Here is a 22951-nt window from a genome sequence, read left to right as displayed (position 1 = left end):
CCTGGGGGTCTCACTTCAAAGAGAGGTCGAGTCCGGGGGAAATGTTATGAGGGAGAGTGACGGGGTCCAGCAGGGACCACGCTCTGCGGGCAAGGTGCGCACAGCGCCCGCCGGGGCGCCGCCGCGTCCACATCCACAGCACAAACACTTCGTCACCATCCCACGGCAGTGCAGTATTGGAGATTCGATCGGGTTCGGGGGGGACAGTTATGATCGCATTTTATACCATGCGCAGGTGGGCTCACATAGCGGGTTATTAGCTGCTAACCCGGCCGATGTCCAGGTTTCTTTCCCCAATAACAATGGGACGACAGCGAGCCCTGGGAAAGATGAGAGAAGTCGCAGCGACCGAGCCCGACACATGACAGAGGACGAGGTGGCTGCGAGCGAACACACACATAGTAGACCCGACGCCAACGCGAACACCGACTGCAGCCGAGCACAAGAAACTAGTTCTAAAACGTTCTTGTTTAAAAATAGCCTCCCCGGCTGCCGTTTAGCCGGTTGCAACACAGAGGAAAACATTGTGATAAGAAACATTGAGAGTTATGGGATCTCGCCTGAGTGTTACAGGGTGACCAGTCTTCAAAGCCCAACGTTTTTCCCCACGGAGTTAGAGATATGCGACATAAACATGGCATCTCTGTGCGCCAGAGAGGGATCACTCAGACACCATTCTTTAGACAGTGAAGACGACGATTACTATGATAACGAAATTCTCCCTTTTTATGAATCCATAAAAGCTGGCACTAATGACAGGAAAGCTGATGATGTGGAGGGGACGCAGACTAGCATAGATGGAGGACAGTTGAGCAACAGCAGTGCCCAGGAGACAGACAGGCTTAGGAGCCAGCTGAAAGAGGCTTATTACCTCCTTATTAACGCCATGCAAGACATCAACCTCGATGTCCAACATCTTAGTGCTGGTTTGATTGACCAGCAGGCCACTTCCGGCAGCAGTAGCCACTCCCGGGATAGCCTGTGCTCTCGGCTGTCCAACAAGAACATTGACAGTGACTCCTGGTCCTCAGGAGGAGACCACAGCCAGCAGCAGGTGTCTGACACCGATTCACTGCTGCTGTGCCTCAGTGGGAACCTGGAGTCAGGCCTCTGTGGCAGGCTGAACAGTAAGAGCATGGTGAGCCTGTCCTTGGCCAAGATAAGACCCACTTTACAGCGCTCTGCCAGTGACGGAGCTATCAGGTATCCTGGTGGGCACTTGTTGTGTAGTGAGGCCACTGGAGGCCAGGGCCCAGAGATTCGTGGAGAGACAAACGTGGGGAAAGAGGCTGATGGGGTGAAAGGGTCTGCGCTGTTAGACCTACTGTCCGCTTATGAGGCCACCAGCAGCGAGGAGCTGCTCCAGGAGGACACCGGCGGCGAGGATGAGCGCGGCGAGCGGCTGCACGAGAGCAGTGGCTCGGTCAACAGCCTCACCGGTTCTTCGGACAACAACGCTGACCCACCTGCTGCTCAGGGCCACGAAAACACCCAGGAGGCGATGATGAGCACGGCCTGCTGGGCGCGAGAGGCGGCCGCCGGCTGTTCCAGCAAGGGCCACGGGGTGACCGTCAACAAGATGCAGGAGTGGATGCACAAGGGTCGCCTGCTGTCTTCCGAGATGAAGCAGCGCATCGAGGGCTCCCCGTCCTCGTCGCCTCGTGGCGCGCAAAGCCCGGAAAAAGGTGGTGCTGCTCAGGCCAACCCTGGAGGGTCTAAAGCAGGGGCACAGACCCTCAGCCATGGTGCTCGTGGAGGGATATCTGCCAAGCCCAAGTCACTGAGTCCAAATCATGGGGGGAAATCTGCCTCCAAGGTTCCGTGGCAGTTCGATCCATCATCACAACAACAACAGCAGCCAGGTACAAAACACTGTGGATCCATTAAAGTTGGGAACTCTCACCCTCCTTCCTGCCGTCTGATTATTGTCATCCTCCTTCACTCATAGTAATCTGATCTCCGTCTGGTGCTGGTCCTCACTCCCCTACTCATCTTCTGGATGCAAAGCAAAGGGACGGGTCGTCTCAACTCTCTTTGCTTTCCTTTTCGAGATTTTCTAACTGGTGGCGGGTCCTCTCCTTCACACTAATTTAGGTGCATTTTAACACTAAAGAGTGTAGTACTTTCGATTGTAGGATCACTCACAGTATAGTAAAATAACAACTAACTCACTTCTCTTCTTCTAGCTGCAAATCACGTTTTTTTTGTGGTGATGGTGGTGGTGGGGTTCTATGCATGAATGAAGTGATTATATGTGAATGTGCACTAAAACATCTGTATCATGAAACATTTGAAAACATTCAAAAGACAATTATCTGTATGTGCTCTTGACTTTGCATTGCTGTTTTGATGTAACATCCTGTGTTAATAATGTAGCATGGAGATGAGCACAAAATACATTTAATTTAGGCACTGACTATAAAAGATCATAGCAGCCGGGCAGTAAGACTGTTTAATCATAGACAGGGATGGAGGAAACTGGAAAATTGTGGTATTAAAATTAAAGTAGTTAAACAGGCCATGGCAGTGGTTCCAACTTGTAGGCGGTAGACCAACATACACCATAAAATCCTGACTGTGAGTGTTCATTTGAATCTGAAAGTGTAGTCTAATTTACCCAGAGTTAAATCATATAAACATTTTATTATGTTTTGTTTAAATGGAGTGTGTTGTCTTGACAGTCAGTGTTACATGTGCACGCACAGTCATGTGTCTTGTTTGTGTGTGTGTTTTGTGTGTGTGTGTGTGTGTGTGTGTGTGTGTGTGTGTGTGTGTGTGTGTGTGTGTGTGTGTGTGTGTGTGTGTGTGTGTGTGTGTGTGTGTGTGTGTGTGTGTGTGTGTGTGTGTGTGTGTGTGTAACGTCACCTGTATGCAAAAGCCTCACTTTTAATCTATCCATTTGTAACTCAGAAAGAGTACTATTGTAACCAAATGGGTCCATTTGGTTCTATTTGTACACTCTCCAAGTTAAAAGAACATGGAGGACTTTACAGTGTGTGAGTGTGTGGTGGTTTGACTGTGTGTTCCAGAGTAAACAGCCAGCAGGCCACATGTGCAGGCTCTTGTTGACCCTCTGTGTGCTGTGCTGCTAGAAATAGAGTGTGAACTCTGATGTCGGGGAGCGGAAGGCCTCTACGTTTGTTGTCCACAATTTGCACAGCTCTCTCTGTGTTGGCTCAGCCTGGTTCTTCACACTTTCTCATTTCTCCCTTATTGCCCCCCTCTCTTTCACTCTATCTCTTTCTCTTCCTCAGTGGTATTCTCTCTATGATGCATTGCCAGCCTTCTCTTGTTATTAACTGATGGTTTCTTTCACCCCTGTATAAAAAAAAATAGATTATCTTTCTTTCCACTTTCTTTAGCTAATTTTTTCACCCTCAATTTTCCTTTTCCATGCTTTTCCCCCCTTTGTGTCCCCACTGAACTTTTCCACAGCTGTAGCCAATGGAATCCTAAGCAATAGAGAAGCCACTGCATTTTCTCTGTGGTGAGAGGGAGAGAGGGAGAGAGGAACTGAGGTAGAAATGTGTGTGTGTGTGTGTGTGTGTGTGTGTGTGTGTGTGTGTGTGTGTGTGTGTGTGTGTGTGTGTGTGTGTGTGTGTGTGTGTGTGTGTGTGTGTGTGTGTGTGTGTGTGTGTGTGTGTGTGTGTGTGTGTGTGTGTGTGTGTGTGTGTGTGTGCGTGCGTGCGTGCGTGCGTGCGTGCGTGCGTGCGTGTACATATACTGTATGTGTGTGTGTGTGTGTGTGTGTGTGTGTGTGTGTGTGCAGTGGTGGAAGAAGTACTCAGATATTTTACTTGCGTAAAAGTAGCAATACCATGTCTGTAATTGTTAAAAGTATAAGGCCTGTATTTAAAAGTACCATACTCGTTATGAATAATTGCCGTTTAACCATTTTTTTCAAATGTAGCAGATCTAGCTCAGATCGCATTTTTAGATGAGCTATATTTGAGCCGAAGTGTAAATTAGAATAGTAAAGTATACAAAAATGGAAATACTTAAAGGGGAAGACCACCCATTTTCAATTTTGTACTGTGTCATTAATATACCTTTGAGGAGTTGTGTGGAAATAGAAAAAAGGTTCCCCCCCTTCTGTGTTGCCTAGAACTGGAGGATTGATTTTGGGGTTTGTATTGTAAAGTACAACTTGATGACATCACACATTGTACTTTACAATACAAACCCCAAAATCAATCCTCCAGTTCTAGGCAACACAGAAGGGGGGGAACCTTTTTTCTATTCCCACACAACTCCTCTAAGGTATATTAATGACATATTTCAATATTGAAAATGGGTGGTCTTCCCCTTTAAGTAAAGTAAAAGTACCTCAGTCAGAATTGTACTTAAAGTTGTACCATGTAACTTTTTTTATAAAACAAATCTTAAAATTGTCCTAACTCTTAAATCGCTAAAGTTTTAGAACACCCACTCCGTTATTTTCAGCTTCTGAAGCCTTCTCTTTATATGTTTTCTATGATCCTGACCGGGGTCCGGTTTTCGCGCAAAAATTACGTCATCATACACTACCGGCCAATCACAGCGAGGGTTATACACTGCCGGCCAATCACAGCGCATCTTGAAGTGGGGTCGCTAGCTATCACAATAGGGCGGCCATATTTGTAGGCGCCCGTGTGTCTCTATCTATACTCGGGTGAAACACTCCGTTTCTCCGGAATGCCTGAACGCACAGGAACCAGGGACCCCTCTAAAGATAGATCTCGGCGAGGTGGAGGCAGACGCGGGGGTGACGCGGGGGTGTGAGGCCCGGTCCGCGGCGAAAAACGGCCGAAAGACGCGGACGCTACTGACCACTAGTTGAGCAACTTACACAGTATAGCTTTAAGTACAGTACAGAGTAAATGTACTTACTTAGTAAGTAGTAGTGCATTCACGCCATAGTGTTTGTGTGTGTGTGTTCACGCGTGTGTGTGTGTGCGCGCGCGCGTGTGTGTGTGTGTGTGTGTGTATGTACGCGTGTGTGTGCGTATGTTTGAGGGGGGGTTGGGCTGTCATGTTGCTTCCTCCTCTCTGGTTTGCTCTGGTAGGCTCCATGGTAACTGGCATTTTAAAGAGACCTGGGAGTGAATATTTAGAATGCCATTCCTGTTGTTTAACTTGTTTGCACCATGTTATTTAATTCCTCACCATGAATGAACAAAATGAAGGGCGATTAAGTATTTATTAAGGTCAGCCCTGGGCTTATCTTGCCCCTATGGGCCTCTCACTGCCGCACAAAGAGCCATTTAAAAAAAAGAAACGCCATGGCTCTCAAAAGGGCCAATGAATTACTACTCCCAGCTTGAAGCTCCCTTCATAATGTTTATGGGTCTTGTCTTAATTTATGCAGATATTTACACACTTATAGCTCACTGAAAGGGAACCATTTTTTGGGGCTGTGATTGTTTAATTTACTTGAAAATGTAACTTCACTTTGTTTGAAGTCACTTTGTGGGATTTCTATTCCAAATTTGAAAGGTTTGATGAATACGTTTTGAGTTAGCATAGCCTAAGACTTCTCTCAACACTGACTTACTTGTTCTCTAATCGGAAGTAGGAAAAAAGTGTCGCAAACTGGCTCGATACGCATGTCTCTTTTACTTAGATGGCGATTCGGCCCTCAGGAGTTCTTCAATATAACAATAATAATGTGTTCTTTAATCGCAACACAAAAAAGTTGTGTTGATGATCACCCAGAGGTGTGCGTGGCTAGGAATTCTGGCTGCAATTGAGAAGTTATACATTGTCAGACAGGGGTGTCACACCAAATTCTGTGCCCTCAGTGGGTACAAGGATTCACTGTGGGCCCCCATGAATGTTCTTCATAGGGGGAGGGGGTTTAACCCATTTAGACTGGGAACGCATTATTACACATTATTTTGTGCTTTAACTATTGAAAAATAGCAGATATCATATAAAAGCTCAGCTGCGAGCTTGCAGATCTGCTATTTTTGAAAAATCGTGAACATTTGTGCAAGTCTTTGAATATTTCAAATCCTTCTAAGGTTTTTTGAAAAATCTATGTTTCTATGTCAGTGGTGCTCAAACATTTTCATGTGAAGGACCCCCAAAATGATATGTATTTGGCCACGGACCCCCATCTCCAAATATATAGTTCCAGGGAACCCCCAGAAGGAAAAGTTTAGTTACAAATGTTTGCATAAAAAATACATATATTCAAAGATTTGCTCACATTTTCACGACTTTTCAAAAATAGCAGATCTACAAGATTGTGAGCTTGTGTATATCTGCTATTTTTCAATAGCTAAAGCATAAAATAATTAAGGCCCCTCCACCTTGGGTCCTAATAACTCAGTCCCACTTTTTCCCCCCTTGTTGTGACGCCCCTGTTGTCAGATCACAGAAGTATTAGGACAGTCTTCTTGTGGCGGTGCTGGTATTATAGGTTGAGTTCATACAGTACGTGCATGCACACATGCTCTTCTGCGCAACTATGCCTGTTCTTTGCTGTCTGTAGGCATTTGTTTAGGTAGATAGACAGATGGATTCATTTATAGATTGATAAAAATGATAGTTAAAAATTGTATTGATCCCGAAACAGTAATCTCTAAATATTCTTGACTTCTGTACACAATATACAAATATATGTTGATAGCTGTAGCAGCCAGTATTTCATTTTAAATTCTGCTTTGTGGTAGAATGCAAAAGTGCAGACAGGCATCCAATAGTGTTATGTTTTGTCCAGACTTGAAATCGGAGAACCACTTCCTGTGTTAAACCATGAATTGGAAGTTTGAGAGATCTCTATACTCACGAGTAGTTCTGAAGGAGAGCTGACCAGGATAAAAGTATATGACATATTCAACTACTCAAAGTGCACTTGCCGTAGCTGTGGTAAACAGTTGGCTAAACAGCCTCAAAAGTAGACCATTAATTTGAAAAATAAAATGAATAAAGCTTGTCTTGTGTTTGTGACCTAGATGTATTCAGCTATGTTGCTGGATTTAGTCTCGTTGCTATATGAATCAGGTTTATACTGTAGTATTGCTTAACAGTTTGAGGAAAGCGATCGCTTGCTTGCTTAGTGAATTTGAATATAGCGAGGTAGACATGAGAAGGCAGAAAACATGTAATCTTACCCCTGTAGGCTTTTGTCAGGTCATGTCAGGACGCTGTGGCATTAGGTGTCCAAATCATGCCAAAACCTTATTACCGAGTTGCCATGGTTGTTTTTGTACATAAACATACAATGCGTATAATGGCGGTACAATACTACCTCTTGTCTTGTGTGTCTGCACTTGAACAGATTTATGGAGGATGGTAGCACTAAAAGACAGATCAGATGATGAGGAGACACTCTAGGCATCAGCCAGGGCAGCACACCACGATAGTTTATGAATCGTATGACTCACATGAAATCCTCTAAGCGTATGCAATAATACAGGCAAGCACCAGCATCTCATTTTTCCTGGAATTAATCTGATTAGCCAAGTTCTGCTTGCTGTCTTTGACTGTAGGCCTTTTTGTTATGTGGTAACATTAGGAGGAGGCTAAACTCTTACTGGAGATTGGGTGTTTGTTTACCCAAGTGATATGGCACCAAAAGCTTTAGTGTGCCCCTTTTCTACTCCCCTCAAGTATCATTTATTATTTTAAATAACAGATACAGTGGAGAAGTTACCTGGCAAAGGTAGGGAGGATTGACGCCATGGCACTAGGGATGGGACGATATGAAAATTTCACATCACGATTATGGTGATAATCAAAATATCCCCAACATCCATTCTCCTGGGGCAGAACATTTGCCAAAAAACAGCAGATCTACAAGCTCACAACACTTGTAGATCAGCTATTTTTTTGGCAAAGAGATTTGGTAGAGAGTGAAAAAAAAAGACTATCAAGTACGTATATTATTATAAGTATGTTTTACCAATAGAGAGTTTAAAATGGTACTGAATATGCAGCTCGGCAAATAAAAGGTGAATTGATCCCAGTGCATGACGGAGGACGATATCACGATAAATAAAATCTCCAGATACGATTATTGCAAGTGTTTTTTATCACGGTTAGGGCTGTCACGATATGACATTTTACATGACGATTAATTGTCACTCAAATAATTGGCGATTAACGATTTAATTGTGTTTTTGTCATTGACAATTACATTTCTGTTTGGCTTTTAGGCTTTGAAGTTGCACATGGCAGATATGACACAAAACCTAAATACACGAAGAAATTACTGACATATTTGACAACTTACTACTTAAAAAATAACCGCGACGCGTTGTGAGCTTGTAGATCTGCTATTTCCACTATTTCTGAAATTTTTCAACATCCACGATTATGACGATTATGACAAAATAATTGCGATAATGTCAAATAATCACGATTAGACGATTATGTAATAATTGTGACAGCCCTAATCACGGTAAACGATAATATAGCTTATCGTCCCATCCCTGCATGGCACAATTTGGGATTGAATCCGCCAGTGGTGGAGGAAGTGGTGTTTAGTAGGCTGAGCCACCAGGATGTGATTCAAGTGTTGACGTGGGATGCTGCCCTGTACCATTTTCCTTGGCTTAAAAAGAAAAATCTCCGGCAATTACCATATGAATGAGAATCTATTGGAATGTATGGTACGCCGCTAAAGGCTCTCCATTAAAGGGGGGACTCTGTATACACAACACAAGTGACACTTGTGTTGTGTATACAGACTGTGTGTCTGTACTGGCCAGAAAATAAACTGGTGTATCTTATCAAAACAAGAACCTCTTTATAAAAGCATTACATGAAATAAAGGAAAGAGCTATGGGAAAGTGGATCAAGTATTTTGTCTTGTGTTTGGAGTTAGGAGAATGAGAGTGAATAGGAGAATGAGTACATTTCGGTGGTTTGGCAAGATTTTTGTTGATGTGGATGATCCAGATTGATGATTGATGCACACTGTACTGTGCAGTTGTACAGAACTATGGTTCATTCAGCTCATGATCTGTGTCACATTGCGTCCTCATTTTCAAGACCCCTTTTCTCATCAATCTAATAATTCCTCATTGCCTGAAAACACTCTTTAAAAATGTTTATATCATGATTCATGTACGTATGTCATTGGAATCAAGTGTACTTCATTTGCACGCTACACTCCCTCCCTCACACTCACAAGCACACAAGCACACCCACCCACAAACGTGCAAGGACACACAGATGTACACCCCCATGTTATGTGCTCTGACCATCGGTTGCCTCCTTCCGGTCAGGGGTGCGTGAGTGTTTGCTGCTTTCTCCAGGCTGAACGGGGCCGCAGGGGAGCAGGGAGAGAGGCAGGTAGCGGCGCTCACTCACTGCTCTGCTGCTCAGTGTAGGAGATACTGGTGAAGGTCACTGGTCTCTCTCTCATACCAGACAGGCATGCAGGTCCAGTCATTCTTAGTGCACAGGTACGAGGGTGAGGGTTGGAGACCAGTGGTAGCACGCATGCACACACAGACTCATTGATGAAGAAACATATGTTTGTTAAAGTATACCAGTATAACTACATCATGTCATTGTCCGATCAATTACATGTTTACCTAAATCTAAATATCAATCATTTCCCTCCAAATTGCTTCAATTGTTGTTGTTGTTTTTTATCTCCGCCAGGCCGGTAGGCCAGGAGGTAGAAACTATGTTTTCATCCCTATCCGTTTGTCTGTGTGTGTTTGCACCAGTACGTCCATCCGCGGATGTGTGTGACTGTGTGGGAGCAATCGGCAGATTCGGTTGGACGATAAAATTGTGAAGATACATTGTCTCTGTCGGGTGGATATATGTCCTGTTACCTTTCCGGATTCAAATTCAAAATCAGCGAAAGTAGCAGATCTACAAGCAAAAAACACTAAATGTAAGCGAGTTCTGCTCGACAGTGACCACTTACTTCTGGGAGCACTGCTCATTGACATGCACAAACACTACTAGGCTGCTAGGCTGCTAAGTGCGTATCATAACGAGAGAAGTGCCTGAGGGAGAGAGAGAAATGCAAGTGATTAAAAACTCACACAGTACTTTGAAAGCAGACATCTGGCCACATCTCCATTTTACTACACTGTCAAATCTTCAGTTAATTTAACGACAATGTTCAATGACGATCAACAACACACTCGTTGCTCAAGCTAGCGCTCCACAGATACGTAAGCTCACAGCAACGCGTTGTGGTGTGACACGCCATGAGCTTGTAGATCTGCTACTTTGAGAGAGCACCACTGTCATACGAAGAGGCTTCACGGCCCACAGGTAGCCTACATTGATTGCACTGACTCCAGAATGATTTATGTTTTGAATATTTGAATAGGTGACAGGCGTATTTATGTATTTTGGTAAAATGGAATTTCATTTTTTATATATATATTATAAGGAGAGTGATTATACACACATCACAATAAACCCAAATTTATATATATTTGGCTGTTGACCCCATCTCAAAATGTTTTCTACCAGTGACCCCAGAAGAGAAGAAAAAAATATATATATTTCTTTTTTAAATAGCAGATTGTGAGCTTGTATATCTACGATTTCTGAACAGCCACATTTAGCTGGGGACATCCTGGAACCTCCATAGGACCCCTGGGGGTCCCCGGACCCCACTTTGAGAACCACTGGACTGGGCCACCCAGCCTGGCCAACCTGTGCTCAGAGGAGCGTATTTCTTTTCTAGTTTTAGATCAAATAAATTGCATGATTTGGGTCAAAAGGGTGAATTACCATGACCTAGCAACTTTAAATTGAGTGTTTTTCCACACCGTTTCAACTTGAATGGCGGCAACTGATCTTTAAAAATGTACTCAGTGATCTACACAGGCATATACACACATACATTTATGTAGACAAAAGTTTTAAAAGGCTGATGACGGGGAATCTCTTCTCATGGAGAAGTCAACATTAGACTGGTATGTTCCTTTAACGCAGTGGTTCTCAAAGTTGGGTCTGGGGACCCCAGGGGTCCTTGAGGGGGTTCCATGGGGTCTCCAGCAAAATGTATTAATATAGCACCAAAAGCAGTTTAACCACTTTAACCCAGCTATTTGAACATAGCCGATCTAATGGCTCACAACGCGTTGTGATGCGACAAGTTGTGACTGTGATCTTGTAGATCTGCTTCACAAAATCTTTTTTTAAAAGAATCTTGAATATTCTTGAAACATTTAAGACCACACATCCTTGTATGTGGTTTCCTGTCACAATATTTTCAGATGGAGATCCTTGAGATGAAAAAGAACCACTGCTTATATCCTATTTTGTTTGGCCTTTTACTTTGCCCATTTTTAAGTAACTAGCCCTTACCCGTTCAAAGATATGAGCTCTGAAATGATGTGCAGTGTGTGGGTTATGGGATGTGCACTGTGCACACAGTATATGAGGGATGGAAAGTAACTTTAACTGGTGCTTGCATGCTAATATGTAGGAGCATCAATGTAAGAAATACCCGTTCCATTTAACGGCTACAGAGATACTGTGTACCGATCTGCATGATTTTTGGACAACATCTGTAACAGGGCCAGGACCCCCCCCCCCCCCCCCCCCCCCGCCCGCCCGCCTGCCTGCACCCCCCCCCCCCCCCTGTGTGTGTGTGTGTGTGTGTGTGTGTGTGTGTGTGTGTGTGTGTGTGTGTGTGTGTGTGTGTGTTTGTGTGTGATTGCGCATGGCCTGAACAACAGCGCCCCTCCCTTAACATGTGTGGTCACAAAAGGTACTGTAGGCTAAATAGATATAGATACACCATAAAAATGCTAATATACAGCATACGATTTGTGAAAGTGACAAACGGGCTTCACAGTTATGTCAGGTGTGTTCATATGGTAATGGTGATGCGATTTCAGAGCAATTGCTCCAGCCACTGAGGAGAAACGCGGTTTCAGACACTCACTCAGACATCTCCAAAATTATAGTATAGATAACTTAATAATGGTACATCTATGAGAGTTATTCATTTAATTTGCAGGTGTTTTAGTACAGTATTCCAGTGTATAGTAGACATCATCTTTTCATGGAGGTGTACTGTAGATGGCATGTACCATGTACCAACCAACAGAATTTGTTATAAATTAATGACAATTTAACTGGTCACAATCTTGCGTACAAAATGTGGCTGCTTGGCACCAAGCTAGGGTGTTCTAGGAAGTGTGTGCGGTTGGGAGGAGGGGAACACTGTAAATCTGGAGCGTCGGTATGGAATGCTGTACATGTTAGAGCCTGCTTTCCTCTGTCAGTTATGAAAGACCCCTTGCAGGAGACAGGAAGCCTGACAACAGCACGTAGAAGAGAGAGCAGTCTCAAGCAGGGGCGTCACAAGGGGTAGGAAAGTGGGACTGAGTCACTAGGGCCCAAGGTGGTGGAGGGGCCTTCATTATGTTATACTTTAGCTATTGAAAAATAGCAGATATACAAGCTCACAGCGCGGCACCGAGTGCCGCGCTGCGAGCTTGTAGATCTGCTATTTTTGAAAAGTCGTGAAAATGTGGGCTTTGAATATACAGTATGTATTTTTTTAAGCGAACATTTGTAACTCAAATTTTGCTTCTGGGGGGGTCCCTGGAACGAAATATTTTGAGATGTGGGTCCGTGGCCAAATACATATCATTTTGGGGGTACTTCACATGAAAAGGTTTGAGCTCCACTGACATCGAAACATAGATTTTTCTAAAAACCTTAGAAGGATTTGAAATATTCAAAGATTTTCATGATTTATCAAAAATAGCAGATCTACAAGCTCGCAGCGCGGCACTCGGTGCCGCGCTGTGAGCTTGTATATCTGCTATTTTTCAATAGTTAAAGCACAGGGGCCCCACAGTGAATCCTTGTACCCGGGGCCCAGAATTTGGTGCGACACCCCTGGTCTCAAGGTAGAGTTGTGTGAAAGACCTCTGAATGCCAGCAGATACTTTGGAATTAAATCTGGGGTCAGACTGGATGTCTAGTGGATTAGCCCGTTGGCTACAACATCCACGCGAGTTATGCACACTTAAGTGTTTTTTTTTTTTTAGCTAGTTGCACAATGCCCGTAGAGGAAAGGAACGCCAACAACATCAACATCAACAACAAGAAGTGCACAGTGGTTAACCCATTTAGGCCTAAAATTAGTGGATGCTTTAACTATATAAAAAAAATAGCAGATATACAAGCTCACAGCGCGGCGAGCTTGTAGATCTGCTATTTTTGAAAAAGTCGTGAAAATGGTTGCAAATCTTTGAATGTATTTTTTAAGCGAACGTTTGTAACTCAAATTTTGCTTCTGGGGGGTCCCTGCCTGGAACTAAATATTTTGAGATGGGGGTCCATGGCCAAATAAATATCAGTTTGGGGGTCCTTCACATGAAAAGGTTTGAGAACCACTGACATAGTAGTCTCTCAAGAACAGACTAACATGAGCTCCATTGAAGTGAAAAGGACCTTTTCTTTGACGATGGCTGGCCAGATTGCTGACATAACATAGGGTTTTTCAAAAAAAACCTTAGAAGGATTCAAAAGACACTTATAGAATCAGGTCAAAATTCAAATTTTCATGATTTTTCAAAAACAGCATTGCAGCGCGGGACTCGGTGCCGGCGCCGCGCTGTGAGCTTGTATATCTGCTATTTTTCAATAGTTAAAGCATAAAATAATAATACACTATAATGTGTACCCGTTATAAAGGATGCAGCCACATAAGAGTTCCACACAAGTTATAGTAAAATATTGCTATTTAGCTTGTCAGCTAGGGCCCACACACTAGCTCATGGTAAAGCTAAAGCTAACATACCATTCCCCTCCCCTCAGTAGTCAGCAGATGCTAAACCTACACAGCTCTTGGCTCTCAAAGAGAACATCAGTCTAATCCTGGCTAATGTAAACACACTGTTGGCTCGGTTCACGCAAACACGTTTCTGGCTGGCACTGTGTAATTTAAACAGAGTAGCAGAGTGGCAGAAGTACTTAAAGATATGCCTTCTATCCTGACTGTTTAAATTAAATTGTAACAGGAGCCCGAGAGGTATGGCGGCATCTTGAATTTCACTCTTTGTAAGGCTTTGAGTCTTTCTCTTTGCTGCAGATTAGGGTAGGAGGAGTGTGTATTAAAAAGTGGCTTCTGTTCCAACCATGAAAAATGTTTTACGTTACTCGTATCTTGTATAAGTGGCTGAAGGCTGGCGCTACGACATCCACAACAGAGCCCACGTTGTAGCCTATCGTGTTTCTCAAGTAATCACAAGAGGAGGGGGCAAAACAATCAAGCTGAATGGGTTCTCTATAAAGTGGGGAAATCAACTCGGTTCAAGACTTCTTCTGTTGTGGTGCGAGGAACTCAGAGGCCATGGGTTTTAAAGGATTCTGTGGCTGCGGAGATGGCAGCATTTATTGCAAGTCAACAGTTACTCTCTTGAAGCGTTAATAAAGTTGCCTTTACAGATCACAAGAAAGCCGAGCCTACAGCTCAGAGGGATTGGTTGACTTTCAGGGAAAGACTAATCCCAGAGGAGCCCTCGCACCACCGAATCTTGTGCTCTCAGTGCTTTTAGGGCCAGTGTCAATAAAGCAACCAAGCTAAAAAGCACCGTAGTCCCAATCTACTGAATATCGCTTATGCAATGTTAAATAGCCATGGGATTCTTTCCCTCTGTCAAATTAATTCTGTTTCTTCAATTGAAAAATAACCATACTAATAGGTATCATTGTTTAGTCTGACTCATTTTGTACAAGGTCTTTAAATTCTGTTTACACACAGTCACTGACTCACACACACACTGGACATCCGATAGTATTCTGCTTTCATGAAGTGAAAATATTCCCAAGAAGGAGTCTGTAATTTAGTGGATGTAGCCTGGCTTACATGTAGATGCATTTCCTAGAGGAAAGGAGAAGTTATCATTATAGCATGTTGTGGAAGGGGGCTCGTCTGGGGAGCTGAGGATCAAAACAGTCTTTTACACGGGCCTGTTGTGCATGTCACAGCAAGACCCTGCCCTCAGCACCTCTCTCAAGCACAGGGCTTGTTTTTCTCTCTCTGCGTCTGCTCATCAACCCACGGCTCGTCAGCACTGTATGGGGAAGAAAAGGCATGCGGAAGACTGTATCGGTTACTTTGTGATTTGTAGAAAATGATTGTTTTGTTTTTTTGTTTTTTTTTGCCATCTGTTTCTGTTATCTGTTGGGTGAACGACACGCACACACGTACTGTACACACGCACACAAACAGAGCAGAATTGTTTTGACTTGGGACTTCTATGGAGTCTTTGAGAAAGGCATGGCTCCACGTCACCACCTCTATTATTTGGCCCTTTTTGAATGCACACGCTTATCGCCAGTGGCTGTACTTATTGTCAACCCCCTGCTCCCTCCTCTCCTTGCTCTATTTTCACAGCTGTGAATACCCTGTGATATGCCGAATTTTTTTGCCTCGTCGTACGACGGTGTGCACACACCGGAAATGGCAAATCTACAAGCTCATGATGCGGCGCATGGTGTGTGACACCATTGTGCGACAACGTATAAATCCAGGCTATAATTATTTTAACTTTCCACATTCCACAAACCGACATTACCAAGATGCAAAGTCACGGGAGAGTAACGTGTCAGAGCAGAGAGCAGAGAGGTCATGTATTCCAGGGGCTTGTGGTGCTAGCATAATTGAAAGTTTGTCTTTGGCTGGCAGAAAGCTGAGACAGAGGAAAAGCAACAACATGGATCACTCTGTGGAAGAGATGATAAAGACAGCCGGTGGATCCGTTCTTTTGTGTGTGTGTGTGTGTGTGTGTGTGTGTGTGTGTGTGTGTGTGTGTGTGTGTGTGTGTGTGTGTGTGTGTGTGTGTGTGTGTGTGTGTGTGTGTGTGTGTGTGTGTGTGTGTGTGTGTGTGTGTGTGTGTGTGTGTGTGTGTCTAGCTATACTTATGGGGACTAAACGCATATTCACACAGTCACCTGCAGGGGACCTCTGACAAGTGTGGGGACAAAATAGTAGGTCCCCACTAGGGTTAGGGGTTAGGTTTAGGGATAGAGGTTAGGGTAAGGCCACAGGACTTGCATACAAATGAATGGAAGTCTATGTAATGTCCCTACAAGTGATGTAAATATATAGTGTGTGTGTGTGTGTGTGTGTGTGTGTGTGTGTGTGTGTGTGTGTGTGTGTTTGTGTGTGCGCGTGCGTGTGAATTCTTTGCATGTCTAAAATAAACCAGAGAAAACCATTATAAGAAGACTTCATAGTGTAATGCCACTGCCAATGTCTGGTTTCATGATACAGATGATAATGATGACACTAAACAGCACACTGTACAATCCTCACCATTCGTTTAACTCTGGGAGTGTGCAAAATGTGACCAAATTGACCCATAAGGGTGTTCATTTGTTCTCAGTTACAAATGGATAAATTATCGCTGAGTATTTTACTCTGTAATGTAGTCAGTCGAGGTGAGGAGATGTTAGCGTCTTTTCTGTCAGACTTAACCCTCTCCTGCCTTCTGTCTCTCCCTTTACCTCGGCCCCTGCTTCCCTCCACTCCAGCATTCATTGAGAATGTACAAGGGTCCTACCCCAACAGCCACGACGCGGGCAGGGCCAACGAGCCGTCGTTCTGGCGGCCGCCGCTCAACACCATCACCGTCTCCAAGAAACGCAACTGGCTGCAGCAGAGCTCCCTCGGGAAGGCCCACGGTGCCAAGGATGAGCCCCAGGGAATGCTGGGAGCTGAGGAAGAGAGTGGGCAGGGCCCTCACCAGCCTCCTCCTCCCCCCAGCCCGTCCCCAGATGATCTGAGAGCCCCCGGAGGAGGCCCACCCTTACGGCCACTCAGGTTGCACTTGCCCCAGGTTAGTGTCCAACGTAGTTCCTATGTAGCAGGCCGGGTCGTATTTTGCAGAGGTTAACTGTTGTGATCCGTCTAGCTGTTTAAAAGGATCTGTGGCTAACAAGACAAATATGCGTTAATACATTATAATTGCCCTCTACAACTAAAATCTGAAATTTAACACCTTAATTATTTAATTTGTTTTATAAATAGGTACAACTCCCGTCACAAGTTGATGAAGTCATTTGTCCATGTGTGGTCCAGCCCTATGGAATGCATATGCTGTTAATAAGTATTTGAAATATTGTTTTGATGCTTATATTAACCCTTGGAAGTATTGTTTTTCAATAGCATATGCATTCCATACATTCCTGTACCACACATGGACAAATGAGTGAACACATGTCCGTGTGAAAGACTATCTATTTATAAGATTAATACAATATTTAAAGTGTTCATAATTTTTAATTTAAAGGAGTAGTTCACCCCCAAAATGACTTTTTTCCTATTGATTAGTCATGCCATGGAGACTAGAGTTCAATATTCTTTTTTGTTTTTTGTCGCATTCCTAAGACAAAAATGTGATAACAATAAATTTACCCCCATTCATTCCGGATGGTGACCCGTTTCGAAACGGGTCACCATCCGGAATCAATGGGGGTAAATTTACTCAAATCAAATTTTTGTCTTAGGAATGTGACAAAAAACTAAAGATATTATTGAACTCTACTCTCCATGGCATGACTAATCAATAGGAAAAAAGTCATTTTGGGGGTGAACTACTCCTTTAAATTATAGAAGGCAATTATAATGTATTAAGGCATATTTGTCTTATTAGACAGGGATCCTTTTAACGTATGTTTTGATAGTTTCCTCAAAGCTTGAATGTGGGTTCTTAAAGGGACACCCTCACTGATTTTAGACATCAAAATGTGTTTACTCGTCATGTGTTATATAACGGCATGTTCAGTTTTTAAAACTTTTCTGTCGTCAGAGCGAGCGATGGAAACTCTTAGAAAATAAATTATCCCAATGATGTCATACAGGTGATCTGACTCGAGGCTTTAAATGCTACTATGTTAAACTCGACGACAAGTAAACATTCTGATCATTTACTAACTACTAAACACAGTCTAGTGAGCATTAGTGAGGAGAGGAGGAGTTAAAAAAAACAGCATTGTTCCTTTAAAACACAATCTTGGCACCAGTGGCAGCCCCATGAGGGACCCCCAGGGGGGTCCCCAAATGGTTTTGGGGGTCCCCAGATGATTAACTTAATGAGAAACATTGTTTTCTCACTCAACAACATAAAGTCTAAGTGTATAGAGGGTATCTGCACATTTCTAAAGTGACAATTTAAGGACTTTTGATTACCTCTAAAATGACAAATTAAACATTGGACAAATTTTAGAGGCAGAAATGGTGTGAAAATAGACGATCTACATGCTTCACAATAGAACCGTGTTATAAAAAGTATAATGCCTCAACTCTTAGTGCTCGTAGGTTGGGGGGGGGTCCCCAGTTAAAATAGGATCACAGCCTGAAAAGGTTGAGAACCACTGCCTTAGAGATGACCCTGCGCTCCTCTTTTTGAATGGCTCTATAGGTGAGCGTGGGCCAGACCAGGGTGGCCCCGCAGCCTCGCTGCGTGGACCCGGCGGAGGAGAACGACGCCGACGACGAAGGCGAGATCTGGTACAACCCCATCCCCGAGGACGACGAGCCGGAGACAGGCCACCGCCGCCGGCCTAGCGTCAGGCTGCTGGTGCCTCCTCCCCGGCAGGAGTCGTCTCAAGCCCCCCAGAGGCGACCCAGCAGGGGCGTAGGAGACGGGAGCCAGCGCAGCGGCAGCAGGGCCCCCGAGAGCTCCAGCAGTGCTGGACTGGAGGGGCCGCCGGGGGAAGGCCTGGGGGGAAGCGGAGGAGGAGGAGATGGGAGTCAGGGGAATGCCACGCATTCCTCTGAGGCAGTACATCTGCACAGACAGATGCTCGCGTGCAAGCCTCAAGAGGAAGGGGGGCCCTCCTCCAGTAGAGCTACAGGTAAGGCAAAAAAAAACTACGCCTATGCTATCCTTTTTTATTTTACCTTCACTCCTCCTCTTTCCCCTTCATCATCCAGCCTCCCTTTGTGGTCTTTTAAAAAAAAGTATTATGATCTATTTTAACAACCCCTTTTCTCTGGATTTCTGCTCCAGGGCCAGTTGTTATGTCTTTCAGCCAGTCTGTCTAGGGCAGATGTTTGTGGTTTTGTGCACTCCATGAGCGCTAATTACTGCTGATGTTGATTGGTGTCACTCATCAAAGGATCAGCTGGCATATTTACCTCTCAAGTCATTTTGAGCTCACTGTTATTATTATTTTGACATGCCACAATGTGAAAATGTGTCTGTTGAAAATGATCCGAGGCTAGAGTGATAATTGCAGTTTGATAATTCAAAGTAAAGCTAATTTCTCCCTAAGGATTTCTAAGCACTTTCATGTCATGGACCCCCAAATAGATGTTCATTTGGCCATGGACCCCCATTTCAAATGATTCAGTCCTACAATCCTGATATGAAAAGATGTTTTGTTTTAAATGAAATATATCTAAATGCCATAATTGTACGTGTGAAATAGATTAGTTGTGGTGTAGCCCTATATTCAAACTTTGAAGTCTGCGATACAAGCATATTAATTACCGGTAGTTCACTACTGTAGTGTTGAATATCAGACTTCTCTGTTGCACTTGACTGCAAACAAAGTGCATTCAGTGACAGCAATGACAGAGGAAGTACAATGAATCAGGTGAGCTTAAGAAGACCGCCAATTTGGTCAGCTGCTTGACACGTCACATTCACAACATCGGCCACATAGTTCTGCACATGCATGAAAACATCTCCAGGCTATCTGCCTGAACTAGCCCTCAGGCTACGCATCATATCTGCAATCTTGTAGATCGGCTATTTCTAATAGCCAAAGCATAAAATAGGGCATACCCTATTAATATTTAAAAACAGTTTCAACAAAAAACAAAAAAAATCAATTAAAAACAATTCCAAAATGTTTAAAAAAGATCTAATAATTTATATAAATAAAGGATAAAAAGTTTAAAAAGTACTGAAAATAGCTTTCGACACGGCGTGCCATGAAGCAACCCGTTGTGAGCTTGTATATCTGCTGTTTTCACAAGCTTGGGGCCCGTGGCAAATTGTCTCTTTAATTTCTCTTTTTGGGTCTTGAGCTAAAACGTTTGGGAACCCCTGCTTGACACGTTGAAAACAACTGCTCTGTAGCTTCAGCCGGTGGTCATGTTCATGGCCAGTGTGATAGGAGCAGACAGGAGCCCTGGCTGTTTGATCATATCACTCCAGCTCAGTGTCACTCATTAGCCAAACTCAGACAGACATTAGCCAGGTGGAATTTAGAGTTGGCGATCCGGAGGGGGAAAAACACACAGCTCTTACTTGTTACAGGAGCTTGCACAGAGACCTGTAAACTTTGTAATCAGTAGTACTTTTTAGGTCCTCAAATTGAACCAAATTTCTTTTTTTAAATCTGTCTCAGAGTGGCTGTGGGGGCTCGGCCCACTAAAACAGTGCTCTTACTGTGTGCTGATTCAAAAGAAGCAGGGCCATGGCACGTAGAGTTAAAGCAACAGTACCGCATCTGTGTGTGTTTGAAGGTTGTTGGGGAGTGGCATCTCTTGGAAGCCGGTGTAATGATGACAACCAGCACACGGACCCCTGTCTCTTAACCATTCTTTTTTATACTTTGGCTATTTTTGAGATTTGTGCAAATCTTTGAATATATTATTTTAAAGCGAACATCTTTAACTAAAATCTTTGCTTCTGGGGGGTCCCTAGAACAACATATTTTGAGATGGGGTCTGTGGTCAAAAACATATAATGTCAAGGGGTCCTTGACATTAAAAACTTTGAGCACCACAGATAATTAAACATACGTTTTTCAGAAAACCATTAGGATTTAGAAGACATTTTTAGGTATCGTTCAGGTCTTAAAGCAACAGTGTGTATGTCTGAAGGTTGTTGGGGAGTGTGGTTTCTTGGAAGCGGTGTAATGATGACAACCAGCACACGGACCCCTGTCTCTCATTAAGCTTTATTTTGTTTCCATGTACCTCCTCCGTTTTGTCCTCTCTGATGTGGCAACACGCTAGTATGGAACGCTCGGCACATCTTTTAGCTGAGCCCATAATTACAACTTTTCACAACTCTTCTCTGTGGCACGCAACAGTCATTTCTGCTGGTCTGAGCACAAAGTGAGGCTTACTTTTGGTTATACTTCATTCAAATCTAACATAGCATTTGTTTTCTTTTTTTCTTGCTGTCATCATCAACACTTTGACCGTGGCAGCCGTGGCCAGTACTAATCGGCATCTTCTGAGAAAAAGAAAAACACTTAATTTGGAGAAATGATTCAAATAAAAAGTAATTTAAAGCGGTAGTTCTCAAAGTTGCTGCATCAGGGCTCACTTGAAAATCTCAAAAGCATTCCGGGCCCACCCATCTGACCATTTAACACGGCAGCCGCGTTGTGAGCTTTTAGATCTGCTATTTTCAAACATTATGTACTTGGGTACTTTTTGGGGTACTTCAAGTACATTTTGATGCCAACACATTCATACTTTTACTCAAGTACATTTTGAATTCCGGACTTTTACTTGTAAGGGTGCCCTCACACCAAAATACCTAGAGTGGAATCCGCCAGCATTTCAATGCGAATGGAGCGTTCTTTTTTTGCAGAAATCCTCTACTGGCAAAAAAACGCTCCATTCTCATTGAAATGCATTGGCAGATTCCACTCTAGGTATTTTGGTGTGAGGACAGGGCACCCTAACAGAGCATTTCTATAATGCAGTATTGATACTTTTACTTAAGTAAAAAATCGGAGTACTTTTTCCACCACTACCGATGCCCACCTCTCATGATAACTTGTCACTGGTATGAGACTGATAAAGGACGATCCTACTATAGGTTGTTGCATCATCGGGGAAAGGAGAGTTGGCCTTGTTAATCGTGTGAATGGCATTGAGAAGGACAAAAGCTTGATTGACAGCTGGTAAACAGCGCCGACCTCATTGATAGGCCACAAAGCCACGGCTTTCGGTGACATCACGTGTGGTGTGGCAAAAAGTCTCCGTTGTGAAAAGACTTTCCGTGTGGGATTAGGATTTTAATAGGTCTCAAGGAATCTTGGTGAAAAAAAAAGATTTGCCATATTGCTAATTAAATCAATGTTATTTCCTTAGGCATTGAGATTATAAAAAGGGCTTATAACAGCATACAGCATCACTCTGAATGGAGCACATTTTGATACTACTACCATGCTACTACTTAATCAAATAGACTATATAACACTGATAAGGATAAAGCTTGATATACATACACACATATAATACATAATGTACAGATAGGCCTTATATACTGTTATATAGTGTATACACACAATATTGTATTGTATTATTACTGCATATATTTGTTATTGTCCGATTCAGGAATGTATTCTTGTGCTGTGCGAGCATAGAGTAACAGTCGATGGAGTGGGCTGAGTTTCCTTAGCCTGGCTTGGCCAGACTATATACTAATGCAGCTAACTAACTGCAGTAATAGTCCCCACCTTGTTTTAACATGGGTGGACTGTTTAGCTGTGCTAGGCTAGAGTTTTCTGACGGTGCCTCATGGCTGCTGTGAAAACGAGAAGACAGAAGAAGTGTTCTGTTTTTTTTGCCCTTCTGCTCCGGAACTGCACCGTGCCCCTTGTTGACTTTGAGGTGGACTCCTGTGGGGGCTTGGCCACGCCATTTGCACAGTTCACCCCAACAAAAAGCAAGCTCATCTGCGTGTCATCACAGTGGAATACGCTCACATGTACTCTGCCTGTGTGTGAGCGCACACACAAACACGTGGCTTTGTTGCAGCCAGTAATAGTCGCAGTACAAGCAGCTGTTTGATTGAAACCAGGAGGATTCATTTAACTCTTGAGAGTGTACAAATGGAACCAAATGGACCGATAGGGTTCATTTGGTTTCATTTGTTCTGAATCATTTGCTCTTTGAGTTACAGTACAAATGGATATTCAAACACTGAGGGTTTTTACTGTGTGTTTCTTCCTGACCGTCAGTCAATCAGATAAACCTTGACTGACACATTAGTGTCTGGATGCTGCTCTAGTGATCCTATTACAGGGCTTGGTGTGTGTG

The 22951-nt window shown here is 43.5% G+C and overlaps 1 protein-coding gene across 1 annotated transcript in view; it reads left to right on the top strand.

The window, feature by feature from the left end:
- Window positions 1-22951, top strand: part of syde2 (synapse defective 1, Rho GTPase, homolog 2 (C. elegans)) — a 68838-nt gene continuing 45887 nt past the window's right edge. Inside the window, exons 1-3 of the mRNA XM_080734853.1 lie at window positions 1-1862; window positions 16468-16772; window positions 18357-18792. Of these exons, the coding sequence (XP_080590979.1) occupies window positions 47-1862; window positions 16468-16772; window positions 18357-18792 (2557 nt within the window). The 5' untranslated portion in view covers window positions 1-46. The remainder of the gene's footprint in view (window positions 1863-16467; window positions 16773-18356; window positions 18793-22951) is intronic.

The sequence above is a fragment of the Nannobrachium achirus genome (assembly GCF_963921795.1).
Source record: "Nannobrachium achirus genome assembly, chromosome: 1".
Taxonomy (NCBI): domain Eukaryota; kingdom Metazoa; phylum Chordata; class Actinopteri; order Myctophiformes; family Myctophidae; genus Nannobrachium; species Nannobrachium achirus.
This window is presented reverse-complemented; position numbering and strand designations above follow the sequence as displayed.